Source organism: Pundamilia nyererei, unplaced genomic scaffold (genome assembly GCF_000239375.1).
Source record: "Pundamilia nyererei isolate P.nyererei 1_Seehausen unplaced genomic scaffold, PunNye1.0 scaffold00177, whole genome shotgun sequence".
NCBI lineage: Eukaryota > Metazoa > Chordata > Actinopteri > Cichliformes > Cichlidae > Pundamilia > Pundamilia nyererei.
This window is the reverse complement of record NW_005187578.1, coordinates 88,468-99,231: the sequence shown is the minus strand read 5'-3', so window position 1 is coordinate 99,231 and position 10,764 is coordinate 88,468. Positions and strand designations below refer to the sequence as shown.

At 41.1% G+C, this 10,764-nt stretch overlaps 1 protein-coding gene across 1 annotated transcript in view; it reads left to right on the top strand.

Annotated features, from left to right (window-relative positions):
* Window positions 1-10,764, top strand: part of myo10 (myosin X) — a 122,725-nt gene that overhangs the window by 94,278 nt on the left and 17,683 nt on the right. Inside the window, exons 20-21 of the mRNA XM_013914185.1 lie at window positions 9,537-9,661; window positions 9,831-9,945. Of these exons, the coding sequence (XP_013769639.1) occupies window positions 9,537-9,661; window positions 9,831-9,945 (240 nt within the window). The remainder of the gene's footprint in view (window positions 1-9,536; window positions 9,662-9,830; window positions 9,946-10,764) is intronic.

Sequence of the window (10,764 nt, the reverse complement as noted above, 5' to 3'; positions counted from 1 at the left end):
TTTTTATATTTTTCCTTGGAAAACTGTAGTGAGTGTAACTGGAATCAAACCTATAATCTATAAACTAAATAAAAATGTTTTCTTTTTTATTTAATCTTTACTTAATGTAATCTGAGATATTTGAGATTTTTAAACCAGGAAGTAAAAAGCTAATCACACCCCTTCATTCAGTAGTTTGTTGAACCACCTGAAGCAGCGTTATGACTTTTATCAGTCTCTCACATCACTGTGGAGTAATTTTGGCCCACTCTTCTTCTGTGCTTTCATTCATGCACAGCTCAGGTTGCACCACAGTATTTCACTCAGGTTGAGTCTGTGCTGTGACTGATCTCTATGAGAGTTTGTGCTGATACGTAGTGTTTGGTTTTCACCAAACGTGTCACTGTGCATAATGGAAGGGCGAACATCTTCACCTTGGTCTCATCTGTCTGAAGGAAATTGTTCCAGAGGTTTTATGGTATGTTCAGCTCTATCTTTGCACACTAAGCTTGCAGAGTCTGACCTTGGGATGAATTTGCTCAGAAGATCGTGGAAACTAATGGAAGCAGTAACGTTGTACTTTTTTGACTGTATATTGAGAGACATTGTATTTGTTATAGAAAACATCAGGACAAAATTGTAGCATAGAGTGAAAAACCCACCAATTTAAGACCACACTGTTAAACAAATGAACAAATCACAGATCTCTTTGTTGCTTATACCAAAAAAACACACTACACGATGTTGTCATGAAAAGCTTTTAAGGTTATATTATACACAAAGATGCAGCGGTAAGAAGCACAGACGGAGTATCTTGACTGTCTGCTGGGAGTCCAGCTGGACAGCCGGCGTGTTTTTATGAGGCGAAACACGAACGTCTGGACTCCTCTTCTGATCGAATGTTAAACAAGGCTGGGTGATGACTCCTGAGTGGAGCTTAATGTAGTGGGGAAACGAGTTGGAGAGAGGATCAGCCGGTCCCCAGGGGGATACAGGGGTCAGAGCACCACGGCACGTGGCCCCTAAAAAGCCCTCGAGAGGCGTCCCTGTCATCTGCCGTTTGACTCAGAGCAGGTGTCAGAGGGCGGTGGGGGAGAGGTGGAGGGATGCAGTGAGTGTGTTCATATGAGCAGCGGTAAAAGTCTCAAACATCTGAAAGTGAAAACCTCATCCTACAAAAAAGCAATTAAATAATAAATTGCTCTTGCTGCAAGACGTTCCCTCTCTGTTTCAACATTTAGGACTTTCAGGAAGATTTTCAGGAACTTCCTATAAGTCTAGCTGTAAACTAAGAGCTTTTTTGGCTGCAGTGATGTAATGGTTTGTTGAATAGACCTGCATGGTCAATGGGACTCCTGCAGATGGTGAGTGGAGTCTGTGGAAATATCAATATATAGACTGAATGCATAATGGAAGGGACCGTTGGGTCTGAATACAATGAGGAGCGATATCAGCATATAAAATGCATTTGCATATGCTGGACATTTTCAAATAGACATAATCTTAAGGTTCTTTAACACTTGATGCTCTGTGTTTGAGTCCAACAGCCAGTATGTTAAATGGAAACACTGGCACCGTGCCACCACAGACTGGTCCAGAGCAGGCGCAGCACGCAGATCTACAAGTTATCTATAGTAAAATGAGGAAGTGTGACCCCAATGAAGATATGGTGTCAACATTACTTCCCTTTTTCAAACAGAAATTGTAACATTTGCATCTCTGCATGAACCGTTTGAAGACTTTGTCGGTGTTGCCGTTTCTGGTGAACTGACAGACTAGCAACTGTGAAAACTTCATTTAATTGGATGTATTTCCCCCAGTCTTAGTGCAACTAGCGTAAGCAATGCAAAGCAACAAAACTTCAATTCAGTTTGCAGCAAAACACAACATCACCCTGTGTTAAAGCCTGAAACGTGGACACAGAATTTTATTTAAAAGTGCAATGCAGTCACACGCAGCAGAGCTAACAGACAAAACTGTTTTGTTTTCCCTGAATACACCAGACCAGCCACTATTTTTGGTGGGTGGGGTCCTTTTTGTGACATCCTCACTGCCTATTAGATGACAGAAGGATTTCTGTTGGATAAAAGGATCGTGTTCAGATTCCAGCTTTCACAGACATATTCCATTTTTTGTCTGTGAGCTGCATCACCTCAAATTCATAAAAAGCTGTCACCCTCATCATCCTCACTCATCAAATGCAGTCGACCGTTACCACAGCATCCCCGCCCCTCTCTGCAGCCAGCTTTATAGTATCTGTGTGTCTGCACTCTCTGTGACAGTGACAGTAATAACAGTTGAAGCTGATCACAATCTATTGATTTTAGTTCTTGTTTTCATCAAGCCTGACCTGTATTGACTGCACATCGCGTGTTTCTTTGACAAATTTCACTCCACACACTCCTGTATGTGTACGTGTATATTGAACATCTTGTAATTACTGGTAGTAATCAGTTTAAACCACAGACTGTGGCCTTTAATGTTTCCATTCTGTAGAAAAATGGGTATCCAAAAAAAGGTGTCAGTCCTCTGTGTTTTCATAAAGACATGCACTGGATGAACACACCGCCGCTCTGTTTCCTGTTTGTCATCTCATTAATTGGGCTTGAAGGCTTAAAGACCCCAAGTTCACAGAAAAGCCTGCAAGTCTTTGCGCTGTGAGTACGTGATGATTATTATAATTAATGTTTGAGGGCAAAGCAGTAATACGGTTTGGTTTGGTGGAGGGATAATGAAGAGAAAAAAGCTTGTCTTTTTGCTATGTTTCCATTTATGCCAGAGGAAAACATTGTTACTCCTAGATTTGGAGTTACAGAATGTGTGCAGGCATCTAATGAGCTTTACTGAAGTGGCAACTTCTGGGTCTGAAAAATTAAGGTAATTAAACAACTGAACCATTCCAGCTTAAAAGAAATGCATAAACACTTGAAGGAACATTTATCATGGTTTGTTACAATGTTACAGTGTGGATTGTGTGACGAGAGGAGCAGAAATTAGAAACACACCATGATTAGATGTGAAGTTTATCATAATTGAAATACTGCAGTGCCTTTGGGTCGTACCAAGGATCCAGTCTGAGGCAGCATCTCAGCGCTGAGCGGACACAAAAGTCACCATGTTTGAAAGTAAACAGCCTGCTCTCTCTCCCTCACTCTCTCCCCTTCACACACACACACACACACACACACACACACACTCCGTCAGGCCCGACAAGTGGCCCGCACAAATTAGCCTCAGCAGGAGATGCATCACCATGGCAACCGTGGCCCTCCCTCTCTCCACTCACACAGAAAAAAAGGGGGGAGTGGAGTTGTGGGGATTGAAAGCCTTTGTTAGAGTCTGTGTTGGCAGAGTGTGCATGTGTGTGTCTGAGGAGAGAGACGGGGAGACGGACAGCAGCTTTGGGAAGTTTTCTGTCAATTGTCTTTAATCTGAAAAACCTTGAAAGATCGTGGTGTGGAGCAGCTACGATGCAAGGTGAGACCCTGATGCAGGCTTTGAATGGGAAGTGGTGCGTTCAAGTACTTGCTTGTTGCATGGGGATTAAATGTCAAGCGGTGGGTTTTAGTGCTGTGGTATGAGGGGCGATGCATTGGTGTGTGTGTGGCTACATGACAGATGCACAAAGCAGGTCTCAGGCTTTTCAGGCAGATTTCATTTCCACTTTTTGCAGACAAATATATTATAATATCCAGGGACACATGGGTTCAATTCTTGTATTTTAATGTCTAAACTTGTTTTTAGTGCTTCAACTACAGACTTAACCTAATCAGGCAGTGGGGTGCAGCAGCAATTAGAATCAATCTATACATTTCTAAAGTTTGGGTACAAACATGTGAATCTGTTTAGGCTGATCTGTGTTCTTCTGTAGTCCAAGTATCTGTGAGCATATTAGTTACGACTCTGTCCAGAAAAAGATGCAAGCATGCATTCCTTAATTCATTTAAATGCCAGAATTATTCCCATCAGTGTCGTTATTCCTCTGTAACTTCATAAAGCCGTGCACTGGAGGAACACATCGCCCTTCTGATGTTTTCTGTTTGTCGTCTCATTAATTGGACATGAAGGCTGTTAGTCCCTGAGTGATGCACAGTGCATTTTGAGGGGAAGCGACACTGGAGAGGGAAGAGTGAAAGCCTTTGCTTTTTGAGTGCGTGATGATTGTTAGAATCAATGTTCAAGGACAAAACAATGGTAAGGTTTGATTTAGTTAATGGCAGAAAAATGAAGAGGAAAACGACTGTGTGTTTGCTAAGAATGCACTTGTAGTGTGACTCTGACTCTTTAGTTTGCCTTTTCTACACAATTGACATTTTCTAAAGACACTAAGGTGGGACGTCACTTTATAGATGTTTTCTCTTGTGTGGTGTTACTTAATGTGTCAAGTCGTAGGATTTAGTGCATGATCCTTTGCTTACTTACAATATTTTATATGTGAGCATTTGCTGCTTTTGTTATAATCATATCATTGGAGACTGAGTCCTTTTGGATTTTAGACCAAACAAATGATCTCACCATGAGATTTTGGCCTTTAAACACTGCTTTCAGACGATGCATTGACCGGGCACTCACCCAGTGAACTAATTGATGGATTAACTGATAATTGAAATGTCTTCTGCATCAGGCTACACATTTTTTTACTGGTTTATTGATGGTTTCTCTTTTTTCGAAGTATATCAGGGCTCTTATACAGCTCAGACCTATTTGCTGGAGCTCAGGTTCAGGGTTCATTAAAACTGATACTCACATGAGAGAGGGTTAAGAAGTGTTGTTCAAATCAGCACAGATATTTTCCAAAAGAGGATTTGTCAAAGATGAGCCACTAGTGGAAAAGTTGTTTTATTAGTTTCATTTCAGTTGCATTACCTTTTTTTGTGCCGTTGATATTACCAAGAAATCCAAACCCACAACAATCCTTCTTCAAAGTGGTTTAACTCTAAGTCCAGCAGGGTCAGGGATTTAGGCTGGATTTATGTCCACCTGTGAGTGAAAACATTGTTCCGGGGATTCCCCGAAAACTCTTTGGAGGAGCCCCCACTGAGCAGTGAGTGATAATCCAGCTGGCTCCCACAGGCGGACCTGGATGCTCACAGGAAAAGAGCCGTCTGACAAAGAGAGGTTTTGGGGCTCTTGACGCCTTCAGTCCGCTCAGTAGAGCAGGAATGTTGATCCTTGCAAAGATGGAAAGGCTTCAAATACGTTTGGATTGCTTGCTTTAAAGCCACTGTACATTGAATGCTTTTGGATTGTGGACTTTATATTGGACAAAATAAGCTGTTAGAAGGCTTTGGTTTAGATTTTGTCAAATTTGCTGTTTAATCCGAAGAATCTGGACTTTGAAGTGCAGACTACAGCAAATACTGTAACAGCAGTCAGTCTTTCTCTGTCCTATTTTTATACTTTCTGAGTAATGATGTTCATCATTCAATTACTGCTGCCTGTGGCCAATGAACTGCAGCTTTATATCAGAGCAACACAGTTAAACATGTATTACAGCCATGCTTTAAGAGCTTCTTCCTTTTTTTTCATAAATATTCATTTTCAAAATGAGAGTTTAATTTATTATCTAAAAACAAACTTGGATTAACAACAAACCTTTTCTCACTCTGGGTCCCATCAGGTATCCACCTGACTTACACCCTGGGCTCACCAAACATTTACGATTTATAATTTCAGCTCAATGGAACCATTGCAGACACTGTACCTGTGTACCTGCACCTACCAACAGAACCTGGGTACATCGTTGTATTATTCTCATATTGTATATAGCATTTGTATTCTATTTTGTACTATTTTATTCGATTGTATATAGTATTGTATTGTATTTTATTCTATTCTATTGTGTACAGTATCTTATTGATATCTTATTCCAGTGTTGCACCTTTGCACTGTTCACTTCTGTAACAAAACTCATTTCCCACGCGTGGGACTAATAAAGGTTATCTTATCTTATCTTATCAGGAAAACAAATGGAAGCCAGAAGCTTCTAACATCATATTCTGCATGCTCGTTTGTGTCTGTTTATAGAGATGAACCTTTTAAACACTAAGCTTTAACTATGAGCCAGTAGGTAACGGTTCCTTTGTTCTATCAAAGTAAACGTCAGATCTCATTTTGTCATTAATTAGATTTTATTTTTTAAAAAGAAACAATTGTAGTTCATGAAGGCGAGAAAGGACATTTTGACATCTCAGGCTTCAGCACAGCTGCAAATTCTTTTGATTTTGTTTTCATGTTTCTGCTGTGCGTTCTGTTTCAGCTTCAAATATCCATATCTTAGCCACATAGTGGTTTTGTGACTTTTACTGCACTTATCCTGAGGACTATTAAAAAATGATGGAGCAGTCGCTGGTTATGATGAAATGCGGCTCTCTGGACATTGTCACTGGGACTGAAGGATGGACAGCTCATCCTGAGTTTGGTTGTTTTTCCTTGTTTGCTTTTTTAACCCCCGCCAGTTCCCAACCCCCTCGGGAGCCGACTACCACGACTCCTTTTGTCCAGCTGAATGCTCCGAGTTTGGGATCTTTTAGCTGGAAAGTTGGGCTGAGAAAGTTACTGAATCGACCCCTCAGGCTTTTGTTGTCATGCACCTGTGGAGGCTTGGGATGCTCCGCCTTCCCCTGATAGCTGATTCATGTCACTTTTGTTGTTCTGGGCTGATGGATTGTTAGATTCTTGGTAACTCTCCCCAAAACATGTATCCTTATAACTTGGCAGCCTTCTCGTGTTTAAAAAAAATTTGATGTTTAGTGAATGATTTATTTTATATCCAAGTGAAATTAGGTACATTTGTCCTTTGTTAAATCTAAAGCGTAACAGCCAGCCTCAGACTGGGATGAGACCAGCCTCATATACAAGGGATGGCCATGTATTAAAGTTGATTTAGTAATAAAAACAGTTGGCTCCTGGCTCCAGAGAGGGAAAAATGGGAGAATTTTCCAAACAATTATACCAAACATAATTTGTTTATGTGAAAATGTCCAGACACTTGCCCTATTTTGTGAGACCTAAAGGCTATATTCATGTGTCAAATGCTTTCGCGTGATTTTGTGTAATACCAAAAGCTGTGTGAGAGCCTGGTGTATTTTCCTCTGTAGGGATATAATTTCACCTGATCTATTATCTCCTCTCCTTTCCAGCTGTTTGCTTACATTCAGCACTAAAAATACTGACTACAAAGGAAAAAATGAATCTTTCTAAAACAGAAAATGTGATGAATAAAGTAGGAAAGTCTCTCTCTGACCTTCTTTCTGATTGGTGAAAAAAAAAAAGAAAAAATGCCAGTGGAAACATATTGGAACTTCTTAAAAATCAAAGAGAACAGACAGTTTGAAGCTGGCCAGACAGCCGAAGAAGAACAAGACAGAGGAGCATCCAGACAAAGCTGTATTTGACATCCCAGAAGCAGCCGAAAGCTGAGCAAAAAGAGGAAGCGATAGTGGGGCCAAAGAAAGCCAGGAGGCAGAGGGCAGCTTCCCGACACCGCTTGGCTTTGTACCTCCACAGCCTGGCCGTATGCAAATGCAAATTATGCTAATAAGGTGCACTCTGCAACCAGTGGCAGTAAAAAGGGCGCCATTCAATCATTCAGTCAAGATCTGGTGGTGAATTGGCCTGCCTTCATCTCAACTGCTCAAATGGACTATCAGCGGGCTATCAGGGGAGACGGTCGCTGAATAAAGGGGGCATTACGATCGAGTATGAAAGCACCCTCTTATTTGGAGTCCCCCTCTACGCCCACCGAGGTTACAGGGTGAGAGGGCTCCCGGGAAAATGGCTTTCTCTGAATGCACTTCTGTAAGTAATAATGGTATCTCAGAGCCAAGTGTGTTTTTGGAGAGGGGAGGGATTGGTTTGTTGCTGCCTGCTGCTGTCATACGCATTTCTTTGTCTCAGAGTTCAGACTTTTGAATGGCTGGTATGCAGTTGGATGCGTGTACATGAGAGTTTAAAGGGACTGGAGTTTCATGAGGCTTAGCTGCAGACGTCATGTGATATGGGTGGATTGTTTCAGTTATCCAGGATTCATTCTTGGGGATTTTTAGCTTCTTTCATTGCCTAGTTTTGCTTCTTTTTCTGTTCTCACATCAACTGAGTTTGTATCAGTAGACTGCTGTTTCAAACAAATGAGCTGTGATAAGATTGCTGTACACAATCTAACAACATGCAGCTTCTGAGGAGCCAGATAACCAAAGTCAAAGGAGCTGCATTTGTGATGCAAAGTGAAACGTGACTCCAGTGATAATGTTGCCATGTCTGTGATATAAGAAGGTGCTTTTCACAGGGGACAAATCTTCTAGAAATCAAATGTATATATTTTTTCTAACCTGCACTTCAGTTTATCCATATAGATAGTTTGAATTTTGAAGGCATGGACTTAAAAATGTCTGCCTTTTCTGAACATCATGAAACTTTGGTCAATTTTATCTGCTAGCAAATAACTTAGATGTGAGTAATACACACACACACACACACACCCCTTCATGGTACAGTACAGTACTGGTAAAGTGTGTTTGCCATTGAATGGAGTGAAGGTAGAAATGCATGTGTTAGTGATAATATGGCCATTACCTTTGATAGATTAGTGAAAATCTGAAATTGTTTGCATCTATATACACAGAAATTCCAGTTTCAGACCAGCCTGAAGCTCATAGATCTGAAACAAAAGTAGTTGGGCGGTTAATGCAGGACTGCAGTTTAACTACAAAATGATGTAGATGCTTGGCAACCTTGCTTTTATATAGGAGTATAACCAGAATACAGCCATTGGGCAAACAGGGGGAAGCATGTCCAGAAACAATTATGCCTGTGTGTAGAGCAAGCACGTTATCTCTGATATGTCAAATATCCAAATTTTAGAAAGCCACTGTGTTTCTTTAAGTTGAGCTAAAGCATTTTTCGGTGTGCAGTTTGTGTTGCAATCTATTGTGTAGAATTCATAAAGCTATCTGTAAGTGTGCACTTGCCTTACTTACCTACAGCTAACCAAACACATTATACCAAGGTAACACTTTAGAACTAAGTGTTAGCCAGCTTTAGCAAGCTTATGTGCATCGGCTGTTTTGCCATCTGGTTGGCATGGTGTTCACATGTGATGTGTTGCTACTCTTTCTGAACGTTTTTGCCAGCCACACTCACAAAGCAATGACCACCTCAGTGAAACACAACAAAATACATCAAAATCACACGATGCTGCAAACACAGAAAATAAGTCAGAAAGCAAAATCAACCAAAACTGCAGTGAAAAACATTACGTCACCGAGCACCATGCTGAGTGGTAAGGTCGCAATGTGAAAGGCGATTCACTTTGTTAGTATTGTTGTAACAGTGTTATGAAAGCAGCATTGAGTGATTTGTAGGGGAACATCAATAGATGTGCGCTGTGTTGTTAAAGTGTTCTGTCGTCAAAGAATGAAAATCGTTAGCTGTTGCTGCAGGACGCAGGCGGATGCTCAATCTGTTGATGTTTGTTTGTGCTTGATTTTCGAGACAATATTACTTTTACTTGAACACAGAGACATTCATCTGAATATGTTTCCCGTTTTTCTTCAAAGATGCCTGATCATTTTGACCAGACGGTGGTTCTGAACCAGCTCAGGTATTCCGGCATGTTGGAAACAGTCAAGATTCGACGCACCGGCTTCCCTGTCCGGAGAACTATTCAGGACTTCTGCTCGAGGTTTGTACCCACTACGCTGTGCAATCATACATAAGCACTGCTCTACCAAAAATGTCAGACCCCAAAACAGGCGCAGGGTCATTTCAGTTCTTGAAATGCAGACATTAAAGAACAAAGCAATCATTAAAAATCATGCAAAAACCCTTCACCCCTGCTTTTACTTCTTCAGGTACAAGGTGCTGATGCGTGGTTTGTTGAATTCAGAAGACCCCAGAGGGTGCTGCGTCCAGCTGCTCTGCCAATATGACAGCAGCAGTGCAGAGTGGCAGCTGGGCAAGACCAAGGTGAGAGTGTAACCCAGGTTTTTCCCTGTTGCCACACTTTATAGCCGGTCTCTCCTGCACACGGAGTGGAGCAGGCTGGTATAGGAAAGCACTTTAAACTCAGGACTGCACTTATTCAGGGTCCTGGTGGATTGGGTAAACAGTGATTCATGAAGAAGAACAGATTTCTCACATTTTCAGGAATATAAGGTTAAGTCATCATTGTTTCTTTTCTTTTTTATAAAGTTTTTTCTTCTTGAACTCCTGATAATTTCGTCTCATTTGAGCTCTCTGCATTTGTGTGGATCATTAAATAGAAGTCTCCAGGGAGGCCTTTGGCTCAAGAATTGATCCAGGTCCAGATTCAGTCCAGGTTATATTGTTGTCCAATAAGGTCCTTTTGAACATATAAGTCTTGCTTAACCATAAAGCTTGCTGTTTATTGGTTTAGTTTAAACTTGGTCTTAAAAGATGAAAGTGTTTCTGAAAACGATACCGTTCCAAACATCTTTTATGTTTAAGGCTCTCCAATACAAATATAATTTATATAATAACTCAGTCTTTACTTACAGGTTTGCATTCCCTTTCTGTCAGCAGTGAATTATATGCCTTCTGCTCAGTTCTCGGTGGCGTAATTGACTTTTTCCTGTCTGAGCTCCTGAATGTATCTGGCTCCATACAGGTTGTTCTGTATTCTCTTTGCTAACTTGAAATATGATTGGATGCAGACTGAACATCACTGCTGGGGGATGCCAATCCATTTTGGCTGCTCTGTGCTCCCCTCAAGGCTTAATTTGACTTCATACACCGTAGAAACTCAGCTCTATGAAACCATTGCAG